This window comes from Microtus pennsylvanicus, chromosome 11, assembly GCF_037038515.1.
Source record: "Microtus pennsylvanicus isolate mMicPen1 chromosome 11, mMicPen1.hap1, whole genome shotgun sequence".
Taxonomy (NCBI): domain Eukaryota; kingdom Metazoa; phylum Chordata; class Mammalia; order Rodentia; family Cricetidae; genus Microtus; species Microtus pennsylvanicus.
The window spans coordinates 35,352,648-35,371,450 of NC_134589.1; the positions used below are offsets into that span (position 1 = coordinate 35,352,648).

At 40.9% G+C, this 18,803-nt stretch overlaps 2 protein-coding genes across 2 annotated transcripts in view; both read left to right on the top strand.

The window, feature by feature from the left end:
• The window catches only part of Ints2 (integrator complex subunit 2), a 53,497-nt gene extending 41,891 nt beyond the window's left edge, over positions 1-11,606 (top strand). Inside the window, exons 20-25 of the mRNA XM_075991225.1 lie at positions 3,876-4,074; positions 5,514-5,765; positions 6,050-6,157; positions 6,260-6,365; positions 9,206-9,382; positions 9,492-11,606. Of these exons, the coding sequence (XP_075847340.1) occupies positions 3,876-4,074; positions 5,514-5,765; positions 6,050-6,157; positions 6,260-6,365; positions 9,206-9,382; positions 9,492-9,661 (1,012 nt within the window). The 3' untranslated portion in view covers positions 9,662-11,606. The remainder of the gene's footprint in view (positions 1-3,875; positions 4,075-5,513; positions 5,766-6,049; positions 6,158-6,259; positions 6,366-9,205; positions 9,383-9,491) is intronic.
• A 1,750-nt stretch (positions 11,607-13,356) lies between these two features.
• Positions 13,357-18,803, top strand: part of Brip1 (BRCA1 interacting DNA helicase 1) — a 124,562-nt gene continuing 119,115 nt past the window's right edge. Inside the window, 2 exon segments of the mRNA XM_075991226.1 lie at positions 13,357-13,831; positions 15,957-16,074. Of these exon segments, the coding sequence (XP_075847341.1) occupies positions 15,982-16,074 (93 nt within the window). The 5' untranslated portion in view covers positions 13,357-13,831; positions 15,957-15,981.

Sequence of the window (18,803 nt, forward strand, 5' to 3'; positions counted from 1 at the left end):
TCAAACGCCCTCTTCTGGCCTCTTCAGGCACTGTACTCTGTGTAATACACATACCCGTCTATACACACACACACACACACACACACACACACACACACACACACACACAAAATGTAAAACATAAAGGGTCTGGAGAGATGGCTCAGAGGTTAAGACCACTTTTTGCTCATGTAGAGGACCTATGTTTGGTTCACAGCATCCACATGGCAGCTCACAACCATCTGTAACTAAAGTTGCAGGGGCTCTGACTTCCTCAAGTACCAGGCACACATATAGTAAACAGACATACATGTGGGCAAGACTCTCATACACTTAAAAAAAAAATCTAATATAAAGTAATTTCAAAAGAACTTCATATAATTTAAAGCATAAAATCTTTCTTTAAGAAAGTTAGGAAATATGTGGAGGAGATGGGACCTGAGTAGGATGGACACAGGGCAACTTCAACTAAAACAGGTAGTGTTGCATAATGGTACGTGCATGTAATTCCAGCATTTTGTTGGTCCAAGCACTTGGATCAGGAGTTCAGGGTCATTGTCCTCAACTATGTGAGTTTGAAGACAGTCTGGGCTAGAATTAGACTCTGTCTGTATAAACGACACTGGGATGAGGTAAGTTAGCCAGCCAGCTTAGCTAAATTCATGCACTGAAGGTTCAGTGAGACATTGTCTCAAAAAATAAAGACACTTTACATTAACCTTTGGCCTCCACATGTGTGAGCGTGTGTCTACATCTACATTAACAAATACATACAGACACACACACACAAATAAATAAAAATAAATTAAAAAATAAATCTATCTTGCATATATTTATTTGGTATCTCCCAGTAGATGACATTGTCAAAGTGATAAAACTTTTTTTTTTTTTTTTTTTTTTGGTTTTTCGAGACAGGGTTTCTCTGTGGTTTTGGAGCCTGTCCTGGAACTAGCTCTTGTAGACCAGGCTGGTCTCGAACTCACAGAGATCTGCCTGCCTCTGCCTCCCGAGTGCTGGGATTACAGGTGTGCGCCACCACCGCCCGGCTTGTGATAAAACTTTTTTAGAAAAATCACCTAAATATAGTTTGCTGAGGTCAAGCTTTTGTAGGAAATAAGAATCATTAGCTTGTGGCTAATGTATTTAAACCGACAGTGTAGTCTAGAAAACAGACATTTCTTTTACTCAGTGTTTGACTTCATTCATTATTGTGTTGGGGGAATGGTATGCATACTCTGACATGTATGTGAAGGTCAGATGACAGCTTCATCAAGTTCCTCTCTCATGCTCCATTTATGTGGGTTCCAGATCACAGGGCTTTCCTGGCAAGAGCCTTTATCTGCTGATTGTAAAACAGATAACCTGCGTTAAGAATCTGCCCAAGTAGATGACTTTGCCTCAGTGCTCTATGTCGAAATTTGCTGTTAGAATGGATGTGGTGTTTTTGTAGCTTGAACCTTTTGCTTGAGAACCTTTACTTATATTAGTAGGTGTGTATTCTTTGTTGTTGTTTGTTTGTTTTTTGAGACACGGTTTCTTTGTGTGGTTTTGGAGCCTGTCATGATACTTGCACTGTAGACCAGGCTGGCCTCAAACTCACAGAGATCTGCTTGCCTCTGTTTTCTGAGTGCTGGGATAAAAGGCGTGCACCACCACCACTGGTCAAAATACTCATTTTTAAGAATTTTGATTCATGTTGCCATCCACAAGGACTCAGCCAGTTTACATTTACATTCCATTATAGTGTTCTATATTGTATACCTTCTTGTTCATTTCTATTTTATATTTTATAGGAAAATGAAAATTGGATTTATTTTATATTTTTATTAGATTGCATATTTTAATATGTTGTCAGCTATTGTTATTTCTTGTTTATCTTTCAGAAAAACTTTTTTTAATAATTTATTTTTATGTTATGTGCATTGATGTTTTGCTTGCATGTATGTCTGTATGAGAGTGTTGGATCTTGGAGTTACAGACAGTTGTGAGCTTCCATTTGGGTGCTGGGAATTGAACCCAGGTGTTCTGGAAGAGCAGTCATTGTTCTTAACCACTGAGCAATCTCTCCAGCCCTTAGAGAGTAGATGGGCCGGGCAGTGGTGGCGCATGCCTTTCATTCCAGCACTTGGAAGGCAGAGGCAGGTGGATCTCTGAGTTCGAGGCCAGCCTGGTCTACAAGAGCTAGTTCCAGGACAGGTCCAAAGCTATAGAGAAACCCTGTCTCAAAAAAAAAAAAAAAAAAAAAGAAAGAAAGAAAGAAAGAAAGAAAAGAAAAGGAAGCCTCACTCTTGCAGCTGTCATTCTGACATTGGTAAAGCCAAATTCCTTGTTGGCTTCTTTTGATCAAGTCCAGGTCTATCTCCAGAGGAAACTTTATTGTTGTATCTATATAGCCTCATTCTTCATTCTGCTGTAAAACTTATAGTTCTTGTTGTGGGTGGTTTTAAAAAACATTGCAAGTAGTGGCTAGGGATCTAATTCAATACCAGAGCACTTGCTCAGCATGTTCAGCCTCAAACACCTTGTGTGCATGCATGTGCGTGCACACACACACACACGGGAGGGGGAATAAAAAATGAAAATATATATTGTAGACTGAGACAGGAGGACCATGAACCCAAAGTCAGCCAACAGCCAGAAGGAAAGCATTCCATAGTACTACTACAGGGATGATTCTGTTCCTAGAAACACTTGGTGCGGCCTCAGTGTTCCCTCCCATGCCGGTGTCATAGTCCTGCCTCATCTCTTGACTATTGGCTGGTTTCACATGGGAATTAGCAGGGTTATTTCCTAGAAGCTCAGATTCACGATGTCTAATTTGACATTTAAATTTTTAAAAAATATTTTAGATCATTTTGTCTTTTTGGAAAAATCATTACAGTTTATTTAATCATGCATAGGTAGAGGCCATTCTTATTGTTTCCACTGTGTGTGTTTGTCTTTAGTGCTAGATGTTGAATCCAGGGCCTGTGCATGCTAGGCAAGCGCTTCACTGCTTGCTGTTTTCCCAGTCTCCTTTATAGTCTTTATTTTCAGATGGGCTTTTGCCAAGTTGCCCAAGATGGTCTTGAATTTGTGATTTTCTTGCCTCAGCTCTGCTCCAGCAGCCCTGATGTGTACCCAGTTTATAGATGAGGAAACTGAAGCTCAGCAAATAATTTGTCCAGATTAAATGGATGCTCATTCACTTTTAGAGTACAGAAGTGTCTTGCTTTCTTGCACCAAAGAAGAGGATAGAAAGAAGAAATAGTCTGTTTTATTTCCATCTTTGTCAATAATGGAATGTGTATTTTTGAAGGCTCTGTCTAAGAGATTTACTGCTTTGTCATTTTCCATAAAAAGCTTATATCTTTCACTGCATTAATTACATTTTATTTTAGCTGATAAGATGAAGAATGGTGTTTTTGAATCTTGAAATACAAAAAATAAGAAATACAATTTATTTATTGTTTTGGAGGGCAGTGGTCCTGCTCTGTGGCCCTGGCTAGCTTGTATTTACCATCCTCGTGATTCAGCTTCCCCAGTGCTGGGATTATAGGCAAGCACCAGCACACCCAGCTTAGGCCTTTAGGAATGAGTATTTTATTGGGAAAAGTTGTTATACTGTATTTTTAAAGGATGTAAACTGAATTGGTTAAGTTCTAACTAAGGTTTGTGTGTGTGTGTGTGTGTGTGTGTGTGTGTGTGTGTGGTTTTTCAAGACAGGGTTTCTCTGTAGCTTTAGATCCTGTTCTGGACCTAGCTCTTGTAGACCAGGCTTGCTTTGAACTCACAGAGATCCGCCTGCCTCTGCTTCTCAAGTGCTGCGATTAAAGGTGTGCACCACCACTGCCCGGCTAAGTTCTAACTAAGTTTTAAATTGATATTCTTCCTGATACATTTTCTTCTTTGTTTAGGTGCCCCCCACTGATGGATATTACTCTACACATGCTGAATGGGTATCTTCTCGCATCTAAAGCTTACCTTAGTGCCCATTTGAAGGAGACAGCAGAGCAAGATCGGCCTTCCCAGAACAATACAATAGGTTTGCTTGGACAGGCTGATGCCCCGGAAGTCACCAGAGAAGAGCTGAAAAATGCATTACTGGCTGCCCAGGTAAAATTTGCTAAAGTTAAATTAAGTCAAATGGCATGTTTGTTTGTTTGTTTGTTTGTTTGTTTTGCTCTTTTTTGGGGTGGGTTTTGAGACAGGGTTTCTCTGTGTAACATCTCTGGCTGTTCTATAATTTACTCTGTAGACCAGGCTGGCCTTGGACTTACTGAGATCCACCTGCCTCTGCCTCCCGAGGGAGGGATTAAAAGGCGCGCACCACCACCACCATCTGGCTAATGTTTGTTTTAACTAAATAAATAGATCACACATTGTGCCCTGTATACACACTGTTGACGTTGTGAGTTCCTTTTATTTTAGAATCTAAAACATGATCATCTTTGCTTCTGAGTATCAGGTGGATTTTCACTATGAAAATTTAATACATATTTTAATAGGATTTATAGTTAACAAATTTAAGCCTTTTATCAGTTTTAAGTTATATCTTCACTTGATCAACACATTTATTAGACACCTGTGTGTCAGATAGAATTCAAGCACCAGGGACATGGTAGTAAAGGAGGTATAATCTTTGCTTACCTGATTTTAAAGATGAGACGGTAGAAAGGAAGTCAGATGTTGGAGACAGACTATAAACAGAAAAGTAAGTGAAGACATAGTATTGTAAAATGTCAGGCTGTCTTTTCCATATAGGTCCCTCTCAAGCCCTGCTCTCTGCTGTGACATAGAGGAAAATGGGGACACACCTGTTAGGATCTCGAGGAGAGTAGAAGAGCGAGAGGAAGGAAGGGAATTAGGCGTGGGTCAGCTTTGGAGGCCTTTGTTTCAGGTTACCTGTCCGGTAGATGTTCATGAAATCTTCCTAGCAGTTGATGCCAGGTGCTTCTTATATGCTTACCTTTATTTTATGTGTGTGGTTGTTTGTCTGCACTTTTGTTTGTGTATCATGTCAGGAGAGGGTGCCGGATCTGCTGGGGCTGTAGTTACAGACTGTAGTGAGCTGCCACGTGGATGCTAGGAGTTGAACCCGGGTCTTCTGAAAGAGCAGCCAGTGCTCTTAACCGCGTCATCTCTAGCCTCTGGCATGTGTTTATTTTTATGAGAAAAGTGTGTTTTTTCAGACTCCTCAGGAGTTTGTAACCCAAAAAGTGTGAGACTCTCTGCACTGTCAATTGCTCAGTTCTTCTCTAAGAATTACCACTTTTGTGGTGTTTGTGTTTTTCAAAAGAACTATTGTGCCATTTCTGTTCATATGAAAAAAGAGATTTCTTTTTCAGGTCAACTTCTCAGACTTATTTTTTTCCCCCAGAGTAGACTTTTATTCTCTTTCATTGTTGTTTAGACATTGGTTTGTTCTAGACTGACGACTTTATTATTTTTTAAATTTTATTTTACATCCTGCCTGCAGTTTTCTCTCTCCTCTCCTCCCATTTGCTCCCCATAACTTCTTCAACTTCTTACATCCACTTTTTATCATCTTGTAGGATAGTGCAGCTGTCCAGATTCTCTTGGAGATTTGTTTGCCTACTGAAGAGGAAAAGGCAAAAGGTGCCAGTCCAGACATGTCCCTCAGGAATACTCAAAGTGTCATTACCAGCAGCACACCACATAAAGAAACGGAGGAAGGAGAAGCCAGTCTGCTCTGTAACCTTCGTGAAGTCCAGTGCCTTATCTGTTGCTTGCTGCACCAGATGTACATTGCCGATCCCAACATTGCCAAACTTGTTCACTTCCAGGTGCGTGCTCAAAGAATGACGTGGAGTTTTTGAATTTTATTTGTTATGTAGGGTTTTATATATTAAATTAATATAGGAAATTTGAAAATGAGAAAGGATCATGATCCCATGCAATATATTGAAAAATCCAAATTCTGACTCTAATACTTTGTCTTCTCTGTTCTAATGTATGAGGAAAGTGCTGTTCCTGAAACAGTCACAGACATTTTGTACTCAGAACAGATGCTATAGAAAGGAGGTGAAGCTTCTCTCTGTATTTGACTTCTCCCTTCTTCCCGAGACAGGGCTATCCCTGCGAACTTCTGCCTCTGACAGTTGCGGGCATCCCTTCTATGCACATCTGTCTGGATTTTATACCGGAGCTTATTGCGCAACCTGAACTTGAAAAACAGGTAGTGACCATTTTAGAACTTGATGAAAAATTGCAAGATATTTTATGATTTTTAGTAGTTTTTTTCTAAAGAAATATATAACATTTGGATTTTGTATTCCAGATATTTGCTATACAGCTGCTTTCTCATTTGTGTATCCAGTATGCATTACCAAAGTCACTTAGTGTGGCTCGCTTAGCTGTCAATGTCATGGGAACTTTGCTAACAGGTGTGTAGCCAATCAGATCAACAAAAGCATCGAATAACGCTTACTACTGACTCAGAAGCGTGTGTGTGTGTGTGTGTGTGTGTGTGTGTGTGTGCATGCATGCTTGGTGTGTATTTTGTTTGTTTTTTTGAGAAAGGGGCTCACTATGTATATTTCAGACACCTCTGTCTGTCCTGGAACTCACTCTGTAGACCAGTCTGGCCTTGAACTCTAGAGAACTTCCTGTCTCTGTGCCCCCCCCCCCCCCCCAGCCCTGGGATTAAAGGCCTGTGCCCCTCTGTTCTGCTTTTTAGTGTTTTTTGTTGTTGTTGTTTTGTTTGTTGTTGTTTTTTGAGACAGGGTTTCTCTTTGTAGCTTTGGAGCCTGTCTTGGCACTAGCTCTTGTGAGCCTGTCTTGTCACTTGCTCTTGTAGACCAGGCTGGCCTTGAATTTACCCAGATCTGCCCGCCTCTGCCTCTTGAGTGATAGGATTAAAGGCCACCACCACCACCTGGCTCTTTTTGGTATTTTTTGTTTGTTTGTTTTTCTTTTTCTTTTCTTTTTTCTTTTTTTCAAAGACAAGGTTTCTCTGTAGCTTTGGTTCCTGTCCTGGAACTAGCTCTTATAGACCAGGCTGGCCTTGAACTCACAGAGACTGCCTGCTTCTGCCTCCGGAGTGCTGGGGTTAAAGGCGTGCACCACCACCGCCCAGCTCTCTTTGGTGTTTTTATGACTCAGTGTGACACAGTATATGTTGCTGTTATTTTACCTTGTGCCATCCTTTGAATTACTATTCTTTTAAAAATTTTATACTTACAGGGCTGGAGAGATGGCTCAGAGGTTAAGATCATTGCCTGCTCTTACAAAGGTCCTGAGTTCAATTCTCAGCAACCACATGGTGGCTCACAACCATCTGTAATGGAGTCTGGTGCCCTCTTCTGGCCTGCAGGCATACACACAGACAGAATATTGTATACGTAATAAATAAATACTTTAAAAAAATTATACTTACAAATATGATTTATAGTGTGGAAGTATAGGTAGACATGTTTATGTGTATATATATGCATATAAATGTTATAGTACATTTTAATAAATTAAAATAAAATATGTAGAATTAAAACACAAATTAGAAATTACTAAGTGTGCACAATTCCAGAAGAAAAATATTTGAAAATGTTATAAATAACCAGGCAGTGATGGCTTACCCCTTTAATCCCAGCACTCAGAAAGCAGAGGTTTATATAGGGAATTCCAGGACAGCCAGGGCTACATAGAGAAACCCCATCTCAAAACAAAACAAAAAAGTCATAAATATAGTAGCTATTTCCTTAAATTCCACAACTTACCATTTATATAAAATGGATGTGAAATTTTATTTTATATTTTTTTGTTTTTCAAGACAGGGTTTCTCTGTGTAATAACTTTGGCTGTCCTGGAATTCACTTTGTAGACTAGGCTGGCCTCAAACTCACAGAGATTCCCCTGCTTCTGCCTCCTGAGTGCTGGGATTAAAGGCGTGAGTCACTCCCACTAGGCCTTATCCTATATTTTAACCACTTATGGTTTCTAGAGTAAAATGGTATTAAAATAAATTATTTAAAAAATATATGATGCTGGTTGTAGTGGCACATGCCGGTAGGATTTGCTGAAGGAGGTAGAGGCAGGAGGATCACGAGTTCGAGGCCAGCCTAGGCTACACATTTAAAAAAAATTATATGTATATATATATGAATACATTCACTCCTTAAAAGATTATACTTCTCCATGTTCAAGTGTTTCATAATAGCTTCTTCATTTTCTTTCTGTTGTGTTAATTTTACTCTTTTGACTTTTGAGGGGGCCTATCATCCAGCCCCCAAATAAATCACACACGGAGGCTTATTCTTAATTAGGAATGCCCAGCCTTAGCTTGACTTGTTTCTGGCCATCTTTTCTTAAATTATTCCGTCTATTTTTGTCCTTGGGCCTTTATCTTTCTCTATTCCTGTCTACTACCTTTTCTTTCCTTCTTAATCTGTATCTGGCTGTATAGCTGGGTGGCTGGGTGACTGACCTCTGACATCCTCCTGCCTCCTCTATTGTTTCCAGTTCCTCCCTTCCCCAGATTTCTCCTCATATTTATCCTTGCTGCCTGTCAGCCCCACCTATTTCTTTTTCCTGCCTTGCTATGGCAGTTCAGCTGTTCATTAGACCATCAGGAGTTTTAGACAGGCACAGCAACACAGCTTCACAGAGTTAAACAAATGCAACATAAAATAAAGTAATATACCTTAAAATACTATTTCCAACCCTATTCCCCAGTCTTTTTTTTTTTTCCCAGACAGGGTTTCTCTGTAGCTTTTTAGCCTGTCCTGGAACTAGCTCTGTAGACCAGGCTGGCCTTGAACTCACAGAGATCTGCCTGCCTCTGCCTCCTGAGGGCTGGGATTGAAGGCGTGCGCCACAACCGCCCGGCCCTATTTTTTTTTTTTGAGATAGGGTCTATATAGATCAGTCACCTGCCACCTGCCTGCCCTTGCCTCTTGAGGGCTGGGATCTTTGAAAAGCATGCCCCTAAATTGGGCCTTAAATAACCTTTATAACTTCTCTAAAGTTTGCTTAACCTTCTCTCATCTGCATTACTGTTGTGATCCGAGAACTAAGTGAAGTTATGAAAGCAGTGTCCTTAGTGCAGTGCTGGGACATAAGAAGATGGGTGATGACTGATTAGCAGAGTAGGGTTGTTAGAGCCAGGGTGGGCGGCGTCCTATAAGACTGAATTTCCCCGCACAAAAACAGTATTAGTTTGTTCTGTAGAGTGTCTGTGTTGTTTATATCTGTGTAAAACAAACAGTTGTGTTTCATTTTTCCCCAACAGTCCTAACACAGGCTAAGCGGTATGCTTTCTTCATGCCGACTCTTCCGAGTCTGGTCTCCTTTTGTCGAGCATTCCCTCCACTGTATGAGGATATTATGTCTTTGCTGATTCAGATAGGCCAAGTGTGTGCCTCCGATGTTGCCACACAGACTAGAGACATCGATCCCATCATCACACGTAAGTGGTACCTCATTTTCAGTTTTTTCACTTTGTAATGTTTCAAACAAGACTATATTCATTTCAGAATATCTTGCTTTAATTATCTCCCCTTCCCCTTATTTTGTAGGTCTTCAACAAATAAAGGAGAAACCAAGAGGATGGTCTCCAATCTGTAAAGATCCATCTTACAAAAATGGATCCAGGGACACTGGAAGCATGGATCCCGATGTCCAGCTCTGTCATTGTATTGAAAGCACAATAATTGAAATAATAAACATGAGCGTTAGTGGAATTTGAAAAAAAATTAAACAAATGAAGCTGTTTGCTGCATATCCCCAACCGGAACCTGGCCTTTATGACAGCTCTAAACGGGCTGGAATCAGTGAGGTCTTGAAACTGCAGAGATGGTTCCATTCAACACGAGTATAATTTAGAACCCTGAGGATTATACTTGCTTATGTTTGATGGGCATATCTGTGGATCTGCTCTGATGGTATGTTTATATTATAGCAGCCAAACTTTTCCATTGGGAATACTTTAAGAAACCCGTTTCTAGAAAGGGATTGGGCCATGCACTTAGCTTGTGAAAAAAGATTGCCAGATGTTTAATTTCTTACAAAAATGAGCCTGTGGATATCCCTCGTATCTGTGAGTTTTTAACAGTTCTCCACAAAGCGGGAAGGAGAGGATGGAGAAAGAGGGATGTGGGGAAGGAGTAATTCAGGAAAAATTACCAGTTAACTACACAAAAATCTCAGACTTGTAATGCAAGAAACAGTAATGCAGGTGGGAATTCTAGTTCGTTAGAAACAGTAGTAAGAAGGCTTTAAAAAAGGCAGGTTACCACTTGCCTTTAGATCCTAGCCCTAGGGAGAAAGGCAGAGGCAGGTGGATCTCTGTTTTTGAGGCCAGCCTGGTCTATATAGTGAGTTCTAGGACAGCTAGAGCTACATAAAGAAACCCTGTCAAAAAAAAAACAAACAAAACAAAAAACAAGTAAATGACTGCCTTGGAGTTATAGATGAACATAAAAAGATTTTACATGTCTGCTTCAATTTTTCCTAATATATGAAGCCATATGTTTAAAGAGATACTTGAATAATTTGAAATTTTAAGATACTGATTGTAAAGTAGTTACAGAAAACATCTTTGTGCAAAGAATAACCTGAAAGTGAATTTCATTTATTCTTTTTTAAATTTATTTTTGTAATACTGTAGTATCTAATTCTCAGAGGAGCAAAGATATAGCAAATGAATTTTAGAGCAATAAACCCCAATAGAGCTCTTGGTTCATGATCAAGATTATAACTCGTATTTTACTTTGAGGAGATCTTTGAGTAAGAAAATACAGTGTTTGAACCTCAGGAAAAATTATAATGTGGAAAATACTGTGTTGCTGATGTTTGCGGTCCTCTGTTGGGAGCTTCATGATTAAGTAGATGCATTCAGATAACCATAATCATTTTTAAAACTTAAGTAGCCAGTGTAGAAGGTACTTCTTTGCTCTCTAAGAAATACCTCAACCATTTGCCACCCCACTCAAAACAGATTTCTCATTAAAGAAGGTAGGGAAGCTAAAAGGAAAGTTTGTCTTTCCAATGAGCAGTTTCTCTTCACCCTCTCCACTAGCACATAGTCCCATCTCACGTTCCCTCTGCTGCTCCTGACCCTACCTCATGAAGGTGTTCTACAAAAACCGCTTATAGCCGTTTCCAATCATGAAGTGCATACTATCATGCATGATGGCATATATATAATTTTTTATTAGATGCTTAATGTTCAATTAAGTAATTTTAATGTGAAGAGTAAAAGAATATGCTTTAATGATATACCATAAAATTTTTCATATTTTTAATGAGGCAGTTTTGTAGTCTCAAGATTAAATACAACTGCTCCTATTTTGTTTTTAAATGAGGCCTTTCTGGAATGTTTTGTGTGAATAGTAGAATCCTTTAGGAATTCAAAAACGTTCGAAGTATGTTTTGTAATGAAATGCAGTGGATCAATTTTCAAAGACTGGTCATAACCTACTGTGTTAAAGTAATAACGTAGGCTCTTTTTCATCCAGTTTGTTGATGATGTAAATAAAGTGTGTAAATAATATTAGTAAATGTTAATATTCACGCATCTTAAGTTAACATTATAAACTTTGTCACAATGTGATTTTTTTTATTGAAGTCAAAACAGATGTATGCAACTATTTTGAATATTGATTTATAAATATTCATTCTTTATCAACAAACTAGTTTTTGTGTTTTATTCCACAAATATAAAAATGGATCAGGGGAGACTTAGGCGCTAGGACTGCCTGTGTCCAGGGCTTTAATGTATCTCTTTCTGTAAGGCCACACTTGCCATAGGACAGGACAGTAAGTGCTGGGGGTCAGTAAAGTCTCAGGAGTTCACTTGAGGAAAGGGAGTCCTTAACAGCTGGAAGGGCAGGTTAAGTGGTGCACACCTTTAATCTCAGCACCTGGAGGCAGGAATACATAGTCTCCAGAGAGAGAAGGGGGTGGGAGGAGGAGAAGCAGAAGGAGAGAGAAAGGACAGAAAGAGAAAAAAAAGAAAAGAAAGCCCGTTTAGCTGGGCACGGTACCAAGTGCTTTTAATCCCAGCACTTGGGAGGCAAAGGCAGGGAGGACCTCTGTGAGTTCAAGGTAAGCCTGGTCTACATTGGGATCTCTAGGCCAGCTAGGGATACATAGAAAGGACCCTGTTTCAGAAAAAGAAGAAAAGATTAGGAGGATTGGGGATGTAGATCACTGCTCAGACATTTGCTGCGCATGTGTAAGCCCTATGTTTGATGTTCCGCAGCACCAACAAAGAAGAACCAAGGAGAGGAAGGTAGCAATCTGGAGGTATTTGAAGGGTTTCATGAATGCTTCTTAGCTCATTATTCTGAGTGAATCACTCCTCCGTCTTTGACACACGTACTATCATACTACTTCATGCCTAGCACAAGTTGGAATCTGCTTTTTTTGTTTTAGTTTATTATTTTTTTTGAGGTTTCTTTTTATGTGTATGTCTGTACAGTGCCAGTGGAGGCCAGAAGAGGTCTGTGGAACCCTAAGACCTGGAGTTAGAGATGGTTGTGAGCCACCATATGGGTGCTAAGAATCAAACCTGGGTCCTTTTTACGGGCAGTGCATGCTCTTAACCACTGATCTACCTCTTCAGATCCGGAAGTCTGCTTTTTAAAACAATTTCACAGCGCATTTTTTTTCTTGGAAGCAATTTCATTTTTTCTTATTTTATTGATATGATTTATTCATCTATTGAACTGATAAATCAACTCTCTACTAGACTAAGGACTATATAATTTTTTAGTGTTACAAAGAGACACTTGTCAACAGGAATTATAACTTTCAGTTACTAGGTCAAAGGTACATTTTATATTTTACCCTCACAAATTCTATCATTTTAGGAAGATGAAAAACCAAAAAGACTAACGACCAGTCTTCTCTTGCTCCTCGAGAACAACCTCACGGCTTTGCCTTTTGGGGGACACTAGTAGCTGAATCAAGTTTAGGCTACAAATAACAATATGTAATGATATATATATATATAATAAAAATATAATATTAAAACATCTAATGGCCAAAAAATTAACTTCTCAAGGGCATGATTTCAAGAAACTGTACCTCTTGGGAAGGAATAAAATGGTATGTTAGGTCCGTAAGCCTTAGTGTTAGGTCGATGTGATCTGAAGAGATTACCCACCGCAGATTCTAATAACCGAGAAAGCCTTGAATATCACGGAATACTGTACCAGATGCCATGTGACCTTACTTATTTTGGTAGAGTTGTGGCAATCCTCGCAGTTTGCTTCCCCTTCCGCCCGCCCCGGTCTTTAGATGCTGTAACCTTGGGGAATTTACTAATTGTAAAGTGCTAAGACAACTATAAAAAAAATGTTTTTTTTTCGTTGGTCGCCGACCCTTGCAACTTAGTCTTCCAGGCATCAGAGAACTGACGGTCTAGGTCAAATCAAAAGTGGTACAAGTTTTCTTTCAAGCAAACCTGCATGATCTGTTCCAGTATTTCTCGTGGAGATGATCGCCTTCCGGCGCCGCCAAGTACTTTAGGGCTCTTCTTATTTCGCAGGCTCTCATTGGGCGTTACAGAGTCGACTTCGTATGATGATTGGCTGTTTACTTGCTGGTCTCGACAGGCGATTGGGCCCCGGGAGCCGAGGGGCGGGAGGCGCGAATTCGTTCTTGTGGAGCGGCTGAGCTGCTGAGGGAGGAGTGGCCGTGCCGGGCACCTGGCAGCACCCTAGCAGCCGCCTGGGGAGACTTTCTGCTCGCGGACTTTCCTCGAACGCCAACATTTCCTTTCGTCCCCGAACTGGAGCCAGCCGCAGGCGAGTGGGCATGTCGGCGGGGGGCAGGCGCCTGCAGTTCGGCGCTAGCGGGCTCTCGGGACCTTCGGGGTGACCGAATCCCTCGGCCCGGGGCATCCTTGGCTGTATGAGAGCTGGGAGCCTGGGAAAGTGGGGACGGGAAGCTGAGGAGCAGGGACCAAGTCCTTACCTTCCGTGAACTCAGGCGGGCGTGGAAGTAGCCCCAGCCCGGCCCCCGCAGTTCTTCTTGGCGGGAGACAGATTTTTTTTTTTTTAAAGAGATAGGATCTTAGAATCTCACCCTGCAGCTCCGGCTTGCCTGGAACTCGCTATGTAGACCAGGCTGGCCTCGATCTCGCAGAGATCTTCCTGACTCTGCCTCGTGATTGTTGGGAGTCAAAAATCTGCCCCACCACATCCTACCACATCCAGAAGTTTGTTTCATGGGAGGCTCTCATGGTTTGAATATTGCCACAGCTGCAGGCATGGATTAGCATCCAGGTTCATTTTAGTAAAACAGAGTCCCACGAAGCCTCAGAGGTTTACAGATAGAATCAGTGGTTGGATACTTTTCCTAGGAATCTTTTTTTTTTTTAATTCTTGGACAGTTTCCTACCTGTAGACAGTGTGTCTTGGCCATATCCATCCCCAGTACGCCCTTCACACTCACCTGGACCTCTCTCTTCACACGCCCTCTCCCACCTTCCTGTTGCCCCACCCACCCGCCGAGTCCAATTAGTACTGCCCGCTGGAATGTTGGCTGATGGTTGCTTGATTTTTTGCAAGTCTTGTCTGACAGAACACTATTAGAACTGGAAAGTATCTTAGAGTAATGATTCTTTTGGAGCACCGAGGCAATGGTTACAGTTATTATTGACTTCCTAATCTGTTGAACCATCTGTCTTATCCATCTCCATTCCCGGGCTGAATTTACCATACTTTTTTTTTTTCACAATTGCAAAAATTCTTCCGTCGTTAAAAGTGTCTGAGAGGTTAGGTGATGCGAACAGTGGCGTTCATATCCATTTTCTTTCCGTTATAGTTATCTGACTTCAGAATTGCTGTGCCGGCCCAGGCAGGGAGCTGGCTCAGCAGATGAAGACACAATCAAGGCCAAAGACCTCTGTTTAATTCCTGAGAGGCACAGGGTGGAAGGAGGGAACTTCCTCTGGCTCCCGCCCACTGCCCTCTAACTTCCCACATGCCATGTGGCTCCTGATTACAAAATTGAAAGAATTACTGTGGGAAGATATTTTCCCACAACGATTTAAGAATTAGATATTACTGCAGAGAAGAATTTTAGACCGTAGAAGTAAAATGATAGGTCAGAGCTACCACCCCTGCCTCTTGCCTGCTTGTCTGTACCTCCTCTCTTCTGTGTTAGGAAGTGTAGAAGCCGGAGATAGGAGTGGGCTGTGGAATAGCAGAGCTGCTTCACAAATCTGTTTCTTAAGTTGATTCTGTGGAATCTAAGTTGTTCCAGGAGCATGTGCTTCATCTGCCACGTACTGTATGTTTTTACATTATTTTACATTTTTTATTTAGCCTGTACAGCAGTCCTACAGGGGTGATTCTATTACTGTTCTTATTTTGTACCTGAAGAGATGGGGTTCTAGAAAAGTTAAGTGATTTGCCTAAAGTCACATAACTAATACATCATGGAGTTGGAGTGACAGTCCAGCCAGGTTGGTCGGACTCCAGTGCATGATCTTGACCCTGTGATTTATTTATAAGACTAAGAAGTTTTTTGCAGCGGGGCAGTGGTGGTGCACGCCTTTAATCCCAGCACTCAGGAAGTAAAGGCAGGTGGATCTCTGAGTTCTAGATCGGCCTGGTCTACAGTAAGTTCCAGGCCAGCCAAGACTGTTGCCCAAAGAAACCCTGTTTTTAAAAATATTTTTTTTGCTTTTATTATTTTTGTATACATGCTTATTAATCCCAGTTTTTAATCAGACTTCTGTTCTATTGCTAATTGCCTGGCTTTTGTTGAATGACATTATATTAATACTTAAACTATAAATGCGTGTGTGTGCGTGTGTGTAAATACAAGTGTGCCAAGTAAATACAGCTTCTTACAGAAACCAGTTAAGGGTATGAGATACCTCGGTGCTGGAGTTACAGGCGTTTGTAAACTCCCTGGTGTGGGTGCTGGGAATCCACCTTGTTTCCTCCTGAAGAGCAGTAAGGGCTCTTAACTTGTTGGGCTGTCTCTCCAGCCCCTCAGTATTGATCGTATTGTTTCTGTTTCAGTGAAGTATCACGGGGAGAAAGCAGAATGTCCTCAGTGTCATCTGAATACACCATTGGTGGGGTGAAGATTCTCTTTCCTTGCAAAGCTTATCCCGCACAGCTTGCTATGATGAATTCTGTAAGTATTCTACAGTAGTTAAGTCTTTAGTAAGATGCTGTAGGATGCTTAGGATTCCAGCTACCCATTGAAGTTGCTCTTCCCGGGTGCAAAATGGTGGTTAATGTCTGTTGGATTCGTTTGGAGGAGCACTTCCTTTTAGGAACATCCTACCAAAAACTCCTAAGCTCTTTATGTTTGGTTAGGATATCAGGATATTCTCAGCTCCTTTGCAGCTTTGATTTCATTCTGTATGTGTGTAGCAGAGAGAAGAGAGAATGTATATGTTGAATGTTCTCAGTCATTCTCTACCTTTTTCTTTTGAGGCATAGTCTCATGATAAACCTGGAACTTGTGTTTTTGGTGTTGCTTTTGTCTAGGCTGGCAGCCTGCAAGCCCTATATATCCTCTTATCTCTGCCCACTTTAGTCCTGGGCTTACAGGTGTGTGTACCTCAGGATAGCTTGTTATATGGCTTGTGAACTGACATTCTTTGATCTCAGTCTATTTTGGTGAATGGTTCTAAGACTCACCTTGGATAACAGAATCTGTAGATGTGCAATTCCTTTATGTAAAATGGTGCACTATTTACATATATTTTATAAGTAAATTCCAATATACTCTTAAATAATCTCTAGATTGCTTTCTATGCTTGATATAAACGCTATGTAAATAATTGTAATCTTTTTAACTATGCATTAGATGTTTAGGGAATAATAAAGTTTGCATGTTTAGTGTGGATGTAATTTTCATTTTCTGAATAACAATATAGATTGTTTTACATATGTTTAGACTTTGTGAATGAAATATTGTACATCTTCTTGTTTTGTTTTGTTAGAACTTTTTTCAGCGATTGTTGTAGTGATATTTTGTTTGTGTTTTAACAAATAAAACTTGCCTGAAGAGCAGAGTGCAGAGCTAAGCCACTAGAGGCCAGGGAGTGGAGTCAACACAAGATCCCAGGACTCAGGAGACAGAGGCAGAGGGATTTCTCTTAGTTCAAGGCCATGCTGAGCTACATAAAGATTGAATCTGTCTAAAAGAGAAACAGAGCTCACACAAAGGTGATGCCAGCATTGGGGATCCCACGCCTTTAATCCCAGCACTAGGGAGGTGGGGTCAAGAGCAATATGGCTGGATGGAGAGAGGAGTTTAAGGTGGAAGGAGACAGGAGCTCAGTGCAGTCTGAGGTTTGGTGGAGACAGGTGCATCGGGAGATGCAGTCTGAGGACAGGATTGCCCCTTCGGTCAGCATTGGTAGAGGTGAAAGTTCTGTCTAGTAGTTGCTGCTCTGCTTCTCTGATCTCCAGCATTAACCCTATATCTGACTCTGGGCTTTTATTATTAATACCGATTAGAATTTGTGCTATAGATTGCGATAGTTAGCTTTAATCATTAATTTGACAACCTAGAATTACCCAGGGAAAGAATCTCAATCAAGAATTGTCTACATTGGGTTTGTGGGCATTTCTGTGAGATACTGTCTTTTGTGTGTGTGTATGTGTGTGTGTGTGTGTGTAAGTTGTTTGCCTGAATGTATTATACGTGTACCATGTGCATGCCTCATGTTTGAGGTGGCCAGAAAAAGGTATTGGTTACCCTGGAAGTGGAAATACATATGATTATGAGCTTCCATGCTGTGTGCTGGGAATTGAACCCAAGTGTTCTGTAAGAACAGCGAGAGTTCTTAATTGATGAGCCTTCTCTCCAGGCCCTGTGGGGGATTGTCTTAACTGATGTGAGAAGACCCATCCCTCTGTACGCAGCACCATTCCTTAGGCAGAGGGTTCTTAACTGTGAAGGGTGGAAATATAGACCTCAGCACAAAGAAATGAATATGCGTGTTCGTTCTCTGCTCTTGACTATGGATACAGCTTGTTGCTTTAAGCCCCTGCTACTCTGACGTCTTTGTTCTGATGGATTATAACCTGGAATTGTCCATAGACTATAAATTCCCTTTCCCTTATGCTGGTTTCTGTGAAAGTATTCTATCACAGCACAGAAATGAAACTTGAACAGTGGTAGGGGTGACAGAGGTTCATGATGCTGCCCTCTGCTGAGCTGGATCCCTAACAAGTGTTTGTCTGGTTTTGTTTTTATTGTAACATTATATTTAATGTATGTCCTCATTGGTTGTTAAATCATTTTAATTGCAGCCTGGCATTTTATTGTATGGCTATCATAACCTGTCTATTTTCCTGCTGGTAGTATTTAGGTTGCTCATAGTCTCTTGGAATTAGCAAAAATGCTACTTTGAACTTTCTTACATATTTTCTGTGTTTGTGTAGGAAGGGTTTGGAGTATGTGCTTAGTGATGGACTTAGTGGACTTGGCCATCTTCCTTTTATATTTTCTCTAACTTAATTCTTTTTTCTTTTCCTCCTCATCTTCCTCCTCTTTTTTTTTTTTTTTGAGACAGGGTTTCTCTGTGTCGCTTTGGGGCCTGTCCTAGAACTCTGTAGACCAGGCTGGCCTTGAACTCACAGAGATCCACATGCCCCTGCCTCCTAAGTGGTGGAATTAAAAGGCGTGCGCCACCACCAGGCACTGGAGTCAGTGGTGGTTGTAAGCTGCCACATGGGTATGGGACTTGAACCTGAATCTTTTGCAAGAGCAACAACTGCCCTTAAATGCTGAGCCACCTCTCCAGCACAAACAGCTTTATAGAAACAGTTTGTGCTTGTATAATTAAATATAAGCTGCTGTAATCGGCATAATAACCAGGCTAGCTTAATATGAAACAGCAAGTT